We start from the raw sequence: 18371 nt of genomic DNA on the forward strand, positions 1-18371 counted from the left end.
CCAGTAAAGAATATAATAATAGAAAAATGTTAAACAGAGCCTGGAAAGGACTAAACAACAGCAAACATCTGAAAGAGTAGTGGTAACTTCCAAATGGTTTACAACAGCTAAACTGCAACACTAAAACAGAGGAATTGAAAGCAATAAAAACAATGAGGAGATTGAGGGGTAGAACTAAAGGAGAATCATCATTGCCTGGTGAAGCTCTGAACCACTCCATAAGTTATATTAAAAAGCAAACCCAAAACTGTACTGACTCAGTTGCAGTATCCACTGAGTTCATGTCACAGAACATAACCACAAAATGCCTGCTCTCCTTTCATTTCCCATTTTGAAATTGGCAGAATCTAAGATCAGAACAGCACAGAAATTACCAAGGCAAACAAAAAAAATCTCGGGCCAAACCTCATCACTTTTTTTTTTATAGTTCTGAAAAATCTTCTGGCATGTCAATTATAAGATACAGCAAAACCCACTGGAAATTGGCAGAAGATCTGTTAGTTTTCTGTGCAAAAGTCTGTCCAGACAGGGAACAGAAGGCACTAGCTTTTGACACAGACTGTAGGATTCTCCTTGGGTGTCTCTGGGAGCTCGTGCTTTCTGACAAGAACACTGATGGTTGAGGAAGATGCTTCACAACCATCTAAAAAATTTGCAGAAGCAATAACTGAGGTGCTTCAAGAGATCACTGGTATAGTAAATTTATCAGAAACTCAGTAATTTTTCCAACAATTCTTCTGGCAAATTTCAGATCACACTACCCATCCCCTAAAACCACCGAGGTTCTCTGCAGCATTTCCTTGATTTAACTCTTTAGTCCAACAAAGATTCAGATGATCGACAACTGACCTGGTGACAAACTGTAAAAAGGGACTCTCAAAATACTGAACTCTACCTTCTCTTTCTACCCCCATGAAAACACAACCCAACAATATGACATGATCATACACTAAAATAAAGAAACAAAAAATATAAGTTGTCCAAAATACTGCTTTTAGCTGGGGAGAAAACAAATGCAAAAGACAGTAAAAGTGGAAAAGACAGCAGAAGAATACAGGACTCTCTGGCAATGAGTGGAACCTAAATTCTACAAAATTTGGGCACAGGTATTGTATCTGTTTTCAGTCACTGATTAATTCAAATAGTAAAAAAAAGCTTAGTATATTCATAGAGAAGAAACATTCATTCAATTCATGTTGTTTAGTTGTGTTTACTGTATTTTTAGATAAAAGCAGTCAAGAAAATTTAGGAAATGGAGCAAAAAGGATTCAATAAACATTGCAATTACTGTGATTTACCTGCTAAAGCCTCCTATTAAACTTGCAGGCAAACAGATCAGCAGGGGTACTAAATTTTCACACACTATTGTGTTAAATCTTACATTAGAACAAAACAGTCATTCTTCTCTATTTATATATTATTAGTTATGACCATTTATCCATTACAGATCTGTTAACTTGCTTCATATAGGAATGAATTTTCTGTTCTGATCCATTTCACATGCACAGAAGCTGCCTATGAGAAACACATGTAAAGGCACCAGCACGTCGGGAAAATAAATGGCATTTACGATGCCACAGTGTTTTCCACAACATGAAAACATATGGGTTGGATGAGAACAGAAACTTTTCATGTTTTTCAATCAGCATACAGTACTGTTGATAAAACTGTATTTGTTTGCACTTTTTTCCAGCAGATTTATGTATGGAGTCATACTGCAATGTCATAATGCAGTTTGGCACACCTATGGTTCTGAAACAAAGGTAAAACCCCAAACCAGAAGTTTTAATATTTTTGAGTAGGAAGAATTGTCATCACCCATAAAAACAAAGCATCCCAAACTATGGGTTGTAGAGGTACAGATATGTAAAAACTATGCAGCAGAGAAATTTCCATCTCCACACCTGCAAAAATTCAAACAATCATGAAACATTCTTCTTTACATGATTGCTATAATCTCTTTGTTCCATATCCCAAATAGATCATCACTGTTGTAGGTTCTGTGAATCAGAGATGAAGACTTGATAACCACAGTCATCTCAGTGACAGGATGAACAAACACTCTTTACGTCTCCTATTAAAGACTTCCAACAGCTCCCCAGAGTAAAGGTCATTTATTCAATCCATTTCTAGTCACAATCCAATCAATGAAAGACAATTTGTATGTATTAACATTCGTGACTCCTTCTGACACCAAACTTGCTTGTGCTTATGAATGCAGATATAAAAGTATCCCTTCTCCAACAGACACTGACAGCATTTAAAGTTCAATGCTGGTCAAATGTGTGCATAATAAATCTAATTTAGTAATCACCACTTTACACTATGACATAATTTACACCATGTACATAGAAGTCTTTGGATTTTATTTAGCATAAATTTTACTAATACACTATCCATATATACAAAGTTATTATATAATTAATCAATCAAATAAAACACTTCATAAAAAGATTCTGGCAGTTGATGAGACACCTATCCCAACAAAAGTCTGCTTATCAACTGAAATTTATTTTGGAACATCCGAGACAACTTTAAATAATTTTTGAACCAGAAAACAAAGGTCAGCAAAGCATTTTTGGGAAATACAGAAAGCTCTAAAATTATCTCCAGAATAACAGAAATATTAATTCTGAGTCAGACTGGAATTTTCTACCACACTCTGCCCCAGCTACAGCGAGGGCCAAGAGCTGAAGACATGTATGAGAAATAGCCAACTTGAAGCAATATTTTAATAATATTCAGCAACCTGTAACTAGTTAATTTTTCAGGAATTTTTCCTTATGTTACTGTTCTTTTGATTTTTTTTTTTTGATAGGTGTTTTTGAACGTTCTAAACCCTTTTAATGTGCAAATGGAGGATTAATAACAAACGGAATATTTTATTCAACATATTTAATACATGGAATATTAGCAGATATCTGAAAATCCAAATCATCAATCATTAATTCAGAAGCCTTCAGAAAGCCTCAGCCAATTCAACAAACTAAGGCTATTCTGAACTAGGTAGGAAGATCTGAGCAGCAGAGGAAACAAGTTATAGATAATTCTGAGTAATAAAGAGCATAAAAGAGCTCCTTCTCCTTCCAACACACTTTATAAGTGACTACAGCAAATATAAGCCATCAATCTGTTACCTTCATACTGTGTGTGTATGTATATATATATATATGCAAGACTATCTTTAGAAACACATACTTGCAACACAGATTGCAAACTGTCTGTTCAATCAAATATAAAGAACTTTTTTCACAGACAATACGGTCTTGCTAGTGAATGTACTTTATGTATTATTTACATGAAACCAACAATAGCTTCCCTAAGCTTTTTATATTTCATTATTAATTAGCTTTGAATAACTAAAAAAAAAAAGTGATTATCACTGGACTTACCCATAATGGTTAAAGCTGTGGCTTTTGTTAAGTCTTCTTTCATTGATTCTATTATTTCAAGACTGCCACCATCCAAATTGCATCTATTTATGGTTCCATTTCCCGAACTGATCCAGTAAAGCTTGTTCTCCCCATAATCTATTGATAGACCTGTAATTAATGCATACAACTTTAACAATGGTTTGAATGGATAATATACATTTAGGGTTGAGCTGTTTTCACAATAAAAGTCTATTTAGGAAATGTCTATATATATACACAACATACAATTATATTTTCTACTCACACTTAAAAAAAAATTTGAGAAAACAAAATTTGGGCATTTATAGTGAAAACCCCCACATTTTAGAAAGATTTGTGACTTGTATTTTTTCCAGCATCTACACAAAACAGCAACTGACTGATGAAAGAGAATTATCTGGTAACGAAGAATTAATTACTCGAATAAGCTGAGGTCCTAAGCAAGGTCATTAAAAACTACCAAATGCAAAACAGGAAACATCATTTATATTCTAAAATTATTAATACATAAAGACTTAGAAAACAACCTACTTTTTGTGATTTAGAACTTTAAAAATCTGTTTTCTCCCTACATGCACAGTTCTCTGCTTAGAATGCTGAAATACCAAATTCTAACCCAAATTCTTAATAAATGCATAATGTTAATTTCCATTGTGCTTCATAGTGAACTGACCCCATGATCAGTTCTTTGGATTGAGAAGCAAGAGAACTGTAGAAATAAAAATACTTGCAAAGTAACCACGCTAAACAAAGCATATAATTTTCTGGAAGTAAGAGCAAAGAGCTAAGAGACGATGTATTTCAGACTTCTATAATGATTTTAAAACATTCAAGAACTGGTAGCAGGAGATTTTTCTACAGTGAAATACTCTTGGCATGGTGACAATATAAGCCATAATAATTTGCTTTGGTACCAGAGCTTTCCCAGAATTCATGTTATGTATCCAGCAGCCAGTTGCCAAAAAATACTGTATTTCACTGCATAGGTCAACCTTTACATATTTTAACTGTAGTCTTCTTCCATCCTGTAAACTGGACAGGTATTTTGAAAACCCTGACAGGAGGAAGCAATGCCCTGTGCTGCAGCACTTAACAGCTGCCATCATGTCACTACTTCTTTACACAGATTTGACATGACAGGCCGAAAGGTTTCAGCTTTCTGAGCTTCTGAAAGCCAGCTTTCCAGGTCCTTTACAGTTACTGACATGTTTTTGCCCCCCTCTGCAATTTTATCACCCAGAAGAAAACAAAACACACTCAGGAGAGGATAAGGATTCGGAGTTGTGGCTGCAGGAGAGACTGATCTTTCAGGGTCTCTGCACACACATTTTCGTGCTTGTACAACAAGCATCGCTCAAAGCAAACATACAGTGCCACGGATCTTGGAGGCAAGCAGCACTTGCAGTACTTGGGCCTAGCACAGGGAATTTTCCTGGAAATATTGATGATTAACCTCCCTATGGGTTAAAAGGGATGAAGTTTTCCTTACTCCCAGATGGACAGCATTTGTTATTCGCTGCAACTCCCGACTGCTACCGGTCAGCTGCTCACTGATGTCACCTGGATGACATCTCTTTATGGAGTTGCTGTCAATATAAGCTACACAGCAACTACAATCCTATCTTGTCAGGTTTTACTTCAGATATTAAACTGGTGTTTCTCCAGGTGGGTATTGCAATTACACAGAAGCAAAAGGACAAAAAAGAACATTCTTATCTCCTTCTTGTAAGGTCTACCACATGATTCTTCCCAAAACACTTTCCACCTATTACCAACCCTTGTTATTTCTAATGTAGGCAAAGTATGTTTAGATTTTTTTCAGGAATTTTCCTGGTTTTGCTACTGAAAACAGGTGACTTATTATTCATAAGTATCACAGATACTCAGGATGAATTCTGCTGTGGGTGACTGGCTTAAACATTATGACCCAGCTGCTAAAGTCCATCTGAACATGAGGATTGTGCAATGTTGGTCTCAGGGAATTCCAGTGATCAAATGATCTGCCCAAGAAAGTATGAAATTAACATTAACTCTGGATTCCTAAGAATCCAGTTTAATGGAACTCCAGTTGCTTTGTCAACCAATATATGTGTGCTGTTAGCATTTGAGCCTTTTAGAGCTGCAGAACGGACCAGCAAGACTAGTATGTACTAGCTAAGATAAAAATAAAAGACACCATCTGTCATTCTAAGGGTATCAGTTCCAAAATTTTCCAAACTACATACACTCCTGGTGATAACACAAAATACTGTAATTGAAAAATCATCTCCTTTTCTTCATAGAACTCAAACACAAAAAATTACTCAGCTTACTTCAGGTCACAGACAGGAAAATTCTTCCTCATTCTCCAAATTCCGAATTACATATCAAGACAACAAGACCCCCATCAACTATCAGGATATCCAGCTCTAATAAGCCAGATATTTGTCTTTTGCATCTACCTTGTGAGCTCCCCAAACACTCTAAATTAGGACTGCATGAACTAGAGTTTCACTTATGGAGAAAGACAGTTTTTCAGTTAGAAATTAAATATTATATTGAGATTTTAAGACTTGGTTTTTGTCTCTTCAGCAGTGTTTTCTTGTTCTTAGCACAGGAATGTCTTATACTAATGGTAAGAGTAATTTAAACCACTGAAACAGGCATTTTGTTTATATTCAATTATAGAGTTTGATATTGGAAACTTAATACTTATTTGATCTATAGTATAACTGATCATTTTTCCATCAGGCATGCAACTGAATTTATTTTCATGTCCATCCTAACTGACAAAAAATGTGAGCCAAGATAATACTAATTAATAAGTTTTCCAGTAAGAGACAGGTACAAGTTTTGCTTTCCCTCTACACACACATATATGCATATATACTCTTTACAAAGTACATATTCTACACTTCACAGATATATCTCATTTTAATGCAATAAAAACCTTCGACTTAGATTATGACCTATTTAAAATATTTATCATCAGATCTCAAAAGCTTTAAAAGTTAATCCAATACTACAGAAAGAAGATAAGTTTTTTCCCTTGTCCATATATGGATTTGAACAAGCATTCTTAGTATTTGGTTCAGTATTCAAAAAATCCAAGGAGAGAAACCATAAGGATTGCAATATAGGACCTTGTGACCTGTGATCACAGAATATTCAGTGCCAAATGTTTCATATTTCACATGCTTCTTAATATTGTCCTACTATTATTTAATATGCTTATACTTCATGTTAAAATTTGTGGGTTTACCACTGTTTCTTCTTCAGATAAAAAGGTAAATGTCTCTTCAAGTGGATAGACAGCAAATCAAAACAACACTAAAACAGTTATCAAGTAATTTCTACAAAAATCATAGAATTTAGGGTCTTAAAAGCATGTCGTGTTGCTCTTATGTCAAATTTATTGAATTCTTTAAAACATTTTCTCTTCTGCTTGCTTTATATATTCAGTTATGAAAAAATAAAAGCTTTAAAATATAATCACTTTATTGATGGGCCATTAATAAGTCATCAACAATTGACATAACCACTTTAGCTCTCTAAAAAATGAAATTATCTAAAGTAAGAGATCTGAACAAAATAAAAGTGCATATAGAGAGAGCTTGACTTTTTTTTCCAAAAATTGCCATAATTTATCATCAACTGTATGAATTATCAAATACTAAAAACAAGGCTAAGCCATTATAGGAAATGTATGCTTCAACTCTTGATTTTTTCTCTATGGGAAAAGTTAACAGCCAATTTCTCTTTTGATCATGCAGCTGGGGTTCTGGTGAGGAAGGATCTACATCTGCAGTCAAAGTATCCTCTCATATATCCATAACTTATTAAAAACTCGATCCCTACTTTTTTTTTTTTTTTTGACCATGACATAAAGATTGAGAAATACAGATGGGTTCTCCTTCAGTTCACTGTAATTCTGGAAGCTAATAATAATCCACTACTACTACAGTAGATTTCAGTTAGAATGGGCCAAAAATATATTAAATTATGAAACACAAAATCACATGAATGTTGTTCATGACTTTATGTCTGTTCTTATCACTGTTATACATTAAATGAAAAACAGCCTGGTACACTGAAATAGCAGTTCAAGACAATGCCTATAAAAGTTACTCAAATAAAAAAGAAACAGGAAAACAAGGTATTTACCAACTGGATCTTTTTGATTCTGGAAGAGTATTTTGCTGTTGCTGCCGTCCATGTTTGCCATGTTAATTGTGTTACCGTCCGTCCAGTAGAGTTTACTGAAGAAGAAAATTAACATATTTAAAATGTTGCTTTGTGTACACAGTATTTTTAATGCATCATTAGATAAAAGATTTATCAGTTTAGAAGGAAGCAAAATGTACAACCAGTGATTACATTATTTAATCAACAGTTTTGGTAAGGAACCAGTATTCAGGTAAGAAATTTTCAGTAAAAAGTCTTTCAAATGCATGCTTTAAGTTTGAGAGAAAAGAGAATGGACAAACTCCAAATATGAATGAAGAATCTTTTGACTAGCTTTACTGCAATTCATTTATTAAAACCACAGATACCTTACCCTTTTACTGGGTGAACTGCAAGACACTGAGGTTTATCAATTCCATGGATGATCGAGGTTTTCAAGGAACCATCTAAATGTGCCACATTAATTTGTGTTTCATCAAATTCTGAGCTAATCCAATACAAATTACGTGATATCCAATCCACTGCAAGACCTCTGATACTCTGAATATCTGCAAAAAGGGAAAGCAGTTGTTATTTTGATTTTCCTTCTGGATTATTTTCAGTCTTGGGGAAAGAGAAAGAATAATTTCTTCTACAGTTTGTTAACAATGTTGTGCAATATTATCTTCTGATGCATTTATTCACTAGTTGCCAAGAATTAATAACCTTTATTTTTATTCTTGGGTCTGATACACTTGAAATAAAAACATGAACATGAAAATCACACTGAATATTCATAGTATAAAATCCATTGTCCAAAAATAATAATCAGATGCTGAACTTTTGCATTGTATTTTTCTACTTAAGAAAGCATTTATTACTCAGTGGTTTTCCAAAACAATGCTATGTTGAAGTTTAAAAATCTAATTCTTTCATCAGCACCAGGAAGGCTCAAGTACAGAGGATCTGAATTAAACCCCCTGGTCTAGAGAACAGTCCTATGGCACAGAAGTAGCTACATGACTGATGTAGTTTTCTGGGTTTATTTCTGAAAGCTCTGAAGATTCCAAGTTACTTTTCTGCTTTCTTGACTACAGCTAAACATCTGTCAGCCGATGGGAAGAGATGATAGGAATTCTTTATTTTGCTTTGCTTGTGCTCATAACTTTCACTTTTTCTATTAAATTGCTTTTATCTCAGCCCACGAGTTTTCTCACTTTCACCCTTCTGATTCTCTTCCCCATCCCACTTTGGGCTTTGACTGAGCAACCAAGACAGTAAAACATGATATGATCAATTTGGTTGCTTCACAGTCTCTTTGAATGTGATGGTCTTCTTAAGCAAGGTATTAAAAGAAATGTTAATATATGTTAATATCTGCCTAAAATGCTGTGTATAAAGTCACTGCTCAAGCTCTAGTTATCAATGTCTCTTTGCCTTGAGACAGAGCTGGTTCATATTGATTCTCCTCTTTCTAGGCAAGGAGCAGGCCAAGGGTGATTTAAAGATTTAATTGTAGTTCATTGTTTATACACATCTTTTGTCAACTTAACATGGTAATTTTCACTGACAGAATTGTTATAGTTGACAAACTAACGTGGATGTGGCCGTGGATTGCTTGCATGGACATAAGGTTGAGCTGTGACTGGGCATTAGGAAGTTTGCCAACTCCAGGGAACACCAAACACATAGTCCTTGACCCATTTTAAACTGATCCCCTGCCCTTCTGGGTTTTTTGGTTGGAGAAACTAGAAAATAAGCATTTCATACTCTTAAAAAGATTAAACTATGACTTTGGCATCTTTGTGACATTGGCATAAGACTTCATCCAGTGAGAATCCCACTTGTATGTGCTTACAAAGCTTCTTATGTTCTTATAAGAAGTATAAAAATATAACTGTAAGCAAATGAGATAGTTTACATATAATAAACAGTATTTACAATGTTTTGATATGCCAGAAAATTACAATTTTGCAAACTTTTATATAGTAAGCTACATTTGGAACAAAAAAACTCCCACAAAAATTCTACCACAGAAGGTACCATAATAAAAGGAATATGAAACAATGCTGCTAAACAAACACACACAGTATGTTTCATTAAGTTACTTGACAAGTTCTGTTATTTTTCACTATATATTTTTTATAATAAACAATGTTTTTATTTTACTACCATTTAAAAAAGCAAGCAACAAGTCTCTCTGTTGGGCTCTGGAATACCTGATGTAAAGAGCTCTAGGAGGCATTCTAAACCTCGTTCTCATTATTGGGACTGAAAACATGTCTAGTTGTTAATAAAGTTGTCTCTGAGACAGCAGGGGAAAAAAAAAAAAGGTTAGCCACACAAAATAAATTAATTCATCAATCTGCATAGCCAAATAGGGATATTGCCATATTGGTCCAATCATTTCCCAAAATGTGCTAATACAGAACTAATTTCTTCTAAAGTGACACAAGGGGCAGAGTTTTAATTAACTTTCTGAAGTCCCCCAGATAATAAACTACTTGATTTATTTGTTCACAAAATCAGAAAAGGTCTGATCTTGCACAACTGAGTTATTTCTTTTCCCCTTTTCCCCTTCAAACATACATTTAACAGTTGGGGAACCAGAGTGAGTAAAATTTGCCTTCAGATAGTCAATTCTGAATGAACAATCAACCAAACACTACCAAGGACAATGAATTGTGTCAATTTAATACCAGAGCTACTGATCATAGGGTTGACAGCAATCAGGTATAGACTTTATATTTCATTAAATTCCTGTACTTCTGAACATATTCTGTGCAGCAAAAATCTGTTACACCCAGTATTACCAAAAGTACAATTCTACCATACTGTGTGTTTCTCCAGTGGTGCCAAAGCTGAAAGATCTACATGGACTAGAAAGAAAAAACAGCTCTGACAGAGCTAATTTCTTTGCTAGGTCAGCAGAGTTCAGCCGAAGAACATAGGAAATCCATAGGACATAGGAAATGCTTCAATGAAAAGCTATGATAGGATACTATGCTTCTCATGCTTTTCATCTTTATTATTTCTACCTCCTCCTGAAAATATTATTTCCCTTTTTCACCACACATTTCAATCTTGTAGAAAATCAATGTTAAAATTACATCCCAATTTGTTTACATAAAATTGAATTATGAATCAATAAAATGAACCAGAATCCTAAAGAAAATAATTCTGCTTGCTTATTGTTTAGATCAATTATCCAATACCAGTGCAAGGTACACTGACTGAGAACTTGCATGCCCATATTTTAGCATGCTTACAACTCACATTTACCTAGAATTAATTATTTTTGCTTCACTGCTATGCCATTTACCTCTTGAAATAATGGTTTCTAAGCCAGTCCCATTGATGAAGGCACGTTTGATGGTCTGTGTTTTCACATCAGTCCAGTATAAGCGTTCCTCAACAGCATCGAAATCTATGACCGTCACATCATCGATGTCAGGAACAGTGAAGGCTGTGATGAAGTTGAAATATGGGTTTTCTATGTCTACCCCTCTTATTTCTGAACGTCTTGCATAGAGTAGAAATTTCTTTCTTTCTGTTAGGGAAAAAAAAAAAAAATTATTCCTCATCCTCTTTACATCTTTAACAGAAATCCGAGTCATTCATTTGAGATCGCTTTACAAATGTGTAAATAGTGTTTATATGAGTGATTAAACATCTCCAGAAAACCTGTAGCCAAGAGACACTAGAGAAATAATGTGTAATGAGCATAAAAATCACGGGAAAAATATAATAATTCTGGAAGATGTACGTGGTGTTACCACACTGCTACAATCTCATGAATGTGTAAGAAAAAAATGCTGAAATTTTTTTTTGTAAAAAATTTTCCCTGCCTTGTCAACTCAAAAAAAATAGTTTTACTTGCACATCAGATCAGACACTAACATTTGGTATCTCCAGGGAACAGGGACTCACTGTAACAGGGAAGTTTTGCAAGGTGTGTACAAGCAGTGGAAGGCAAACACGTGGAACAAAAAGGCAAACTGATTGTTCTAATTTACATCTTCACTAAAGAAAAAGGATGACACATTAAAGGGAAAACACAGTTCTCTTTTTAACCTCAAAAGTCTAAATTATTGGAGCAAATGCCTGTGGAGGAACAGTAAAAGTAACTTTTCTCCCCCTGCAATATCCTTGAAACAACAACATATTTTTTTATTTCCTAAACGTTGTTAATCAACACTGAAAAGGGTAATTTAGTACAAGGTTCTACAGATAATACACACAATTATTTGACATTTTGAGGGCTTTTAAAGCTTAAAAGCATTTATTGTAATTGTTGTTGGTTTGTTGTGTTGTTTTGTTTTTTTTTTTTTAACTTCCCTGCAAGGCTGCACACCTAACATTTACTCTTCGTTTTTTAGTCCTTGAAAACGAAACCAAGGCAACTCTAGAACAGGTAGAGATTTAAGCTATTAAGCATCTTTTTGTTATTAGCTTACATGACTCATAATTTTTGGATGACGCACATGAGAGTACAAAGCTTTCTGGTTTGCAGAGATAAGTTTTGCCAACATATCACACACATAAGGAGCACAAAGAAATGGCTGTGGTAGCAAATATCAAAGCACCACAGACCTCAATTATGAGAATAAGTTATTGACTCTCAAAAAGTAGACACCCCTTTAAAACATATCATTAAAAAGCACTGCAGAGATTGTGTTTAAGATTAATTTGCCCAGTCCAAACTTCTAAAATCAATACAATGGTCAGGCTTTGGTGGGGAAAACTTACCATAACATGTTTTCTTGTCTAAAGACAGTTTCATCAGGTGTGGGCAGGCACAGGCAGCACTTCTGTTGTGATTGATCAGACACATGTGTGAACATGGACCTCTGCCCTCATTAGCAGCACATGGATTGGAAGCTAAAATTGAATAATGAAACACAAAAAACGTAAAAACACCTTTTAGAATTAAGGTTTGTCACACTGGCATGAGCTACACTGGTGAGAAAGTGGTAATTATTCTATTTAAAGACAAACTCAGCCTCAGTGATAAACTGGGCTTGTGCTCTAAACACTTTTTCTAGGCTAATATTCAACTCACCCAAGAACACATATTTTTATTTTTATTGTTGTTGTTAATACAGCCACAACATTTATCATTGTAACCTCATGAAGCCACTGGATAAACTTTTCCCAGGAAGATAGTAATTTTGCAGCCTATTCACAAGATTTAAATGAATGGAATTTTACATTCCTAATAAGGACACATTGGATTAAACAAATGTTAGCATGATGAGGACCTGAAAAGCAGATTTAATTTTATGAAAGCTTAGTCAAAGCTTAGAATATGAGATGAACTTTGGCAAATTCGATGTTTCCTCTCAATTTCATCTCTCTGCCAGAATATTAGATGGAAATCTAACGTGCAAAGATAACTTGAAAAAAGACATGGCAAAGTATTTCTACTTTTCTTAAAGAAAAACCTCTCCTAAGGGTAGTTTTTCACAAGTAGCTTCCTACAGTTCACTGTTTAAATCAATTTTAGCACACCTTATTCAAAGAGCAGAAAGAAAGCTGACTGGAGAAGACCCTCTTAATCTTACAAAACCTTGAAACTGTTCTCATTATCTTCATTATTATACACACATAGCTCTAGAGCACTGCTGAAGAGAAATTTCAGGCATAAACAGAAAGCAATGTTGATTTCCCCTTTTACTAAAAAAATAACTTTGAAAATTAACACCGATGGAAAGTGGGAATGACTGACTCATAAAGACAAATTTATAACTACCAAAACCAATTAGTTTAGAATATATTCCTCCAGCACTGTGCCTGCAACACAAGTAATTAGACAATTAGAGAAATCTGATGTATGATTTTGCAAAATAAATTTAGCTCAAACACTAAAATTTGAAGACAAAAATCAAAGTTTGCTTCAAGGAACAATTTTTTTCCTCACTGTTTCCTTAAATTTATCCACCAGCTCCTGGACCCTTTAACTACTCACTTGTCTAACCAGTATTACGACAAGGATGGAACTTTCAAAACCTTGGTTAAACAGGTTAATGAAATTCCATCATGATTCTATTAAAAAAAAAAAAAAAAATCACAGGGTTTTACTGTTTTAAAGTCATCCCCTTTGCCCCTTTTAAGCACTGGCACCACTGGAGGCCACTCAGCACTCTCCCAGCCTTTAGTTTGCCCCAAAAGTTTATTGTCAGATCTCCTAAACCTCTGACAAAACGTCATCTGGCCCAATAAACTTAAAAATATTTATTGCTGCTTAATGACTTAATATCTTCTTTGACTGCTATCAGACTCTAAACACCTCATTATCCTCATGGGATGACTGCACTTGATTCTGCCTTTTCCAAAAACTACAACACAGAGATGTTTGTTTAACATCACTTTTCTTGTATCTATAGTAACAACACGAGAATATTGGGGGTGATCTCTTTTCACAAGTTTGTGTGGAAGACAAAACCCATGAAGTTAAGGAAACAACACTGAAGTTAAGAAGGTTCAAGAAGCCTTCACAGATAATAATCATTAATGCACTACTAGTAAATATAAGTAAATACAAATTATATAAATATAACTATACATCAGTAAGGAAACATAACTCAGAGTTTTTACAATACTGTGAAGATCATAGAGTCATTTAGGTTGTAAGGGATCTAAGGAAACCATCTAGTGATTCAACCTCCTGCAATTTTTTGACATCTTTAACACTGTTGCTGCGAGATTTAAAATTTAGTCTTATGTTTTGTAAAACAGAATTTCCTTTAATTTATTTGCCAACAACACACAACAGTGTTTTCTGTGGAACTTCAGCCTCTGTATATGCATACAGTCATCTGTGACAATGATTTATTCAGGGCCTAAAAATAATAAATACAACCTGTCTTTCAGTGCAAGTAGTGCATTTTGCTCTTATCCACTGAAGTTGTGGTTCCAGTCTGCTCCAAGTATCCATGAAGAGGAGTCAGTACAATTCATGTACTGTCTGTTCACATCACAATTCCTCTCACACTTCCCTTCATTTAGCATGGAATATAGAATTGGTGGGAAAAGAAGTGTTCTAAAGCAGATGTGTTTGTTTCCACGTGAATTAACAACTCTGGGAGCAAACTACCGTAATCTAAAAATTACTTCTAGCAGCACATATTTATATATTCCTTTCATATTCATACTGCTTTCACTGAATAACAGCTAAGCCCATTCTTTATTTTCTAATAAAAAATAATTCTCCTGAAGGCACATAGATACATTATTGCTTTCACTCTCCAAAATGTGGCTTTTATTTCCTTCTGCTGACTCTAATGCCTTCTTCTATTACTGTTGTGAATAACAACGTAACCATTCCTTATTCACCTTTTCCATGCCATTTATGATTTCACAGACTGCCATCATACAGAAGCCTGTCTATAAGTTGTATTTCAAGCAGTACCAGCCCACCTGTCCTCAGACCAAAACCCTTCCCATAATCTTGATCTGCCTGTCAAGCTTTCTCAATAATTTTTATATGATTTGTTTATGGTATTCAAGATGTGTGAGTACTATGGATTCATACAGCACCACAGTTCAGTATCTGTACTTCTTTATTCCTTTTCTAAAAATTTCCAGCAATGTATTTTCCTTTTGATCATAGAAACCCACAGAACTGGCATTTTCACCAAGTGGCCAGCCTTTTGCATTATTTAATTGATTTCCACTGCTGATTGCTTGTCATTCTATTTCTCTTACAGTACTGAGCACAGACATGCATATGTCACTCTGTCATCACTTCCTGACTGCTCTCCAATTTTATTTAAACAAAACATTTATTTTTCTTGACCAGTAACCCTTAAAAAAAACCCCTCAGACATTCCATCACCAGCTGACAAATGAACAGTTACTCTGACAACCTCTCAATAATGCTCATTCACTCTGGACCAACTTACTCTCCCCATTAACTTCATATTGAACCTGTCCCTTCATGGCATCAGATTCGTGAGACAAGGTTTGATCTTATACTTTAATGCTGCACAACATGATTAAATTCTGCCCACACCTTCAAATATATGCACTAGAGTTACATCAAAAGGGTCCTTTTAAATTGCTGACAATCAATTCCCACTCATATTTAAAACCAGCTATAGATCTTATCCTCTGCTCGCTTTCAGCAATTTCAATAGCCTTGCTTTTCATAAGGCCAAAGATCCTCCTGCTGTAGTCAGGCAAGTTAAAATCTTTATACCACCTGATTATATCTGATTATTTTAGCACCGGATCCTGGAAATTCGCAGGTTAGGACAGATCAGATAACGTGTTCTAAAATAAATAATTATTTTCTCTAATCGCTATTCCTATTCCAGTTTGTAATCATTCACTTAAAGAATTAGTCAACGTACTACCTAGCAAAAATTTACATATCACCATAAAGCTAAATAAACAAGAATATTATTAAGGCAAAGTTAGCACAATTCTTCATGATTTGCCATTGCATGGGGTATGATAACTTCATGGTAATTCTGAAGCTGCTGTCTTTCCCCAGGTCCACACCTTCATTTAGGCCCTGATCAGACACCATGTTGAGTTGAAGACAAGGGGAGGAAAGACTGCATTTATAACTCCTAAAACAAAAATGGAACTTTCACAAGGCACTAAGGAACCCAGTTTAAAGTTCAGAAAAATTGTATGTGTTTTGCATGATTTATAACGTATATACAGCATTTTCTGTTGGTTTTGAAGTAATAAAGGATGTACACAAGGTGGAGATAAAATCTCAAACTAAAAATCTTTTTTAAAATCTACCCATCCTAAGCTACATTTCTGTAAAAAATCATTTATTTCAAACAGCTGGCAATCTGGGCCTCAACAGAATATTGTAACAAAACAGTGCAATGGAGTTCTATGTTTTTCATTTTTTAATTACAAAAGAGCCAAGTGGTACCAAGATACTTTATATTCAACAGTTGTTATACTGCTTGTTATGATTTCTAAATAAAAATTCCATTTGCAGAAAGGATAATGATTCCAATCCATGTTTGCTTTTTTTTTTTTGGTTTTCCTTCTAATTCAAAGTAATGCCCTTGAGAAATGAAGAAAAAAAAAAGGAGAATGTGTGAGAAATTCACAGCTTTCTGTTTTCAAGCTGTGATCCTTTCCAATGCACTATATTTACCCCTCTTATCACTATCCTCAGTACATCTCCTGGTACAACTTCTCGTGACTAAAATAGAAGACCTTGCTCTTTGCAGCAAGCGGGTTTCTAATAGAATGGAGCAAGTTGAAAGAAAATGTTCTTCCTAGAAACCCTATGTTTGCTTCGTTAACAACCTTCCTGACGCACAGCTTTAGTTCTGGGAAGATGAGTGGGTCTCAAGCTCATATTCCTGAGAATATTCTGCATTAAGTAAGAAGGCTTCCACAATCCCCTGTGGTTTACTGACAGGTGAACTTATCATCCATACAAATATCTCACTGCAACTTCACTGCCTTAAATTAGCATCTGTCCCAGATTGACTGTTGCTTGAGGCTACAGGAATTTATTTAGCTCTGCTCTACTTCATTTCAATCAAAATAACTTGCATGATATATATTGAAAGCTAATAAACTTTCACCTACATAGGTGACCCAGATGTAGATCTGTGGAGATTCAACTCAAAAATGTTCATCCTTCAGTACTATATTTATACTGACAGTTTGCACTGTAAATCTACTGTTAATTTTATTTTGGGATTCTAACCTGCACGATATCTTGTTCATTTATTGAAAAATAGCTACAAATTCAAAAGAAAAATAAGAAGTTACAGCATAGTATCACAGTTTTTCTCTAGCTCCATTAGAGCAAGGTACTGGAGATTCAGAAAAAAAAAAATTCTTCCATTGAAAGAGAACAATTTAGAGCAAACCCAAAAGGCCAATCATAAAATCACAATCCAGTGTTTTCTACATCATAAAATAAAACCTGCAATTACACAACTTGATATTTGAACTTCTTTCTTGTGGCAAATAACAGCTGAAAACTCTTCTACAGCTTTTACTTGCCTTGAGGCCAAGATATCTGTGACTGTGGAATACTGACTGATGTCTCCCTAGGCTATAGACTCTCTCCGAAGATGCTGCCTGGCCCCAGTCCAAACAGAAAACAGTTGTTCTTTTTCTGACAGCAAGAAAAGGCTAATGGGAACTCCACTGCTACTCTGAAAACACCAAATATGGAACGGAGCTCCTCAAATCCCAAAGCTCAGGAAGTGACTAATTACAAACAAAAAAAAAATCAACCAAACAAAAAAAAATTCCCTCCCCACCAAAAAGAAAAAAAACCTGTAAACAAACACAAAACTAAAAAAACAACAACCAACCAAACAAAAAACTCACAAAAAACCAGCAAATCAACCCCCCAAAACCAAACTAAACTAAAAAACTCTACAAAAAACCCTCTCAAACCCAAAAAAACAAGCCCCCAAACCCCCACATCATTTGAAAGGGGTTTGCAGAGGTGTGTATTTACTCCACTCATATTTTCACATCCTAGGCATAAATATTCTTCAGTTTAGAAGTCAGACAGCTTTGTTAGAGTAGTATACTGCCCTAAAAAGTAAAATCGTAAAAATTAGAGAAATAAGAGGCTTATTTCAAACAGTGATGAAGCCCAAGGAACTTGACAACCACTGTAAACCAGTAACATTCTTCTTCTTCAATATACATTCATTATTATTTTAAAATAAAGCCACGAGAAAAATGTATCCTGACAATCTATGTCACCTGCTGTGAGGTAGATGAGGAAGTCACTGTGAGTCTTTATCGCAGCTGTCATGAAGTTCACAAACTAGCAGTGAGTTGTATTCATTGCTTTCCTTTTTTCCA

General features: G+C 34.7%; 1 protein-coding gene across 7 annotated transcripts in view; it reads right to left on the minus strand.

The window, feature by feature from the left end:
* Nucleotides 1-18371, minus strand: part of LRP1B (LDL receptor related protein 1B) — a 670422-nt gene that overhangs the window by 171998 nt on the left and 480053 nt on the right. For all 7 annotated transcript variants that reach the window (XM_050339267.1, XM_050339266.1, XM_050339263.1 and 4 more), the window contains 5 exons: nucleotides 12306-12437; nucleotides 10879-11106; nucleotides 7951-8125; nucleotides 7557-7651; nucleotides 3393-3542 (listed from right to left, as the gene is read on the minus strand). In XM_050339267.1, the coding sequence (XP_050195224.1) occupies nucleotides 3393-3542; nucleotides 7557-7651; nucleotides 7951-8125; nucleotides 10879-11106; nucleotides 12306-12437 (780 nt within the window). The remainder of the gene's footprint in view (nucleotides 1-3392; nucleotides 3543-7556; nucleotides 7652-7950; nucleotides 8126-10878; nucleotides 11107-12305; nucleotides 12438-18371) is intronic.

This window comes from Myiozetetes cayanensis, unplaced genomic scaffold, assembly GCF_022539395.1.
Source record: "Myiozetetes cayanensis isolate MyiCay16 unplaced genomic scaffold, myiCay2020 scf9, whole genome shotgun sequence".
Classification (NCBI taxonomy): domain Eukaryota; kingdom Metazoa; phylum Chordata; class Aves; order Passeriformes; family Tyrannidae; genus Myiozetetes; species Myiozetetes cayanensis.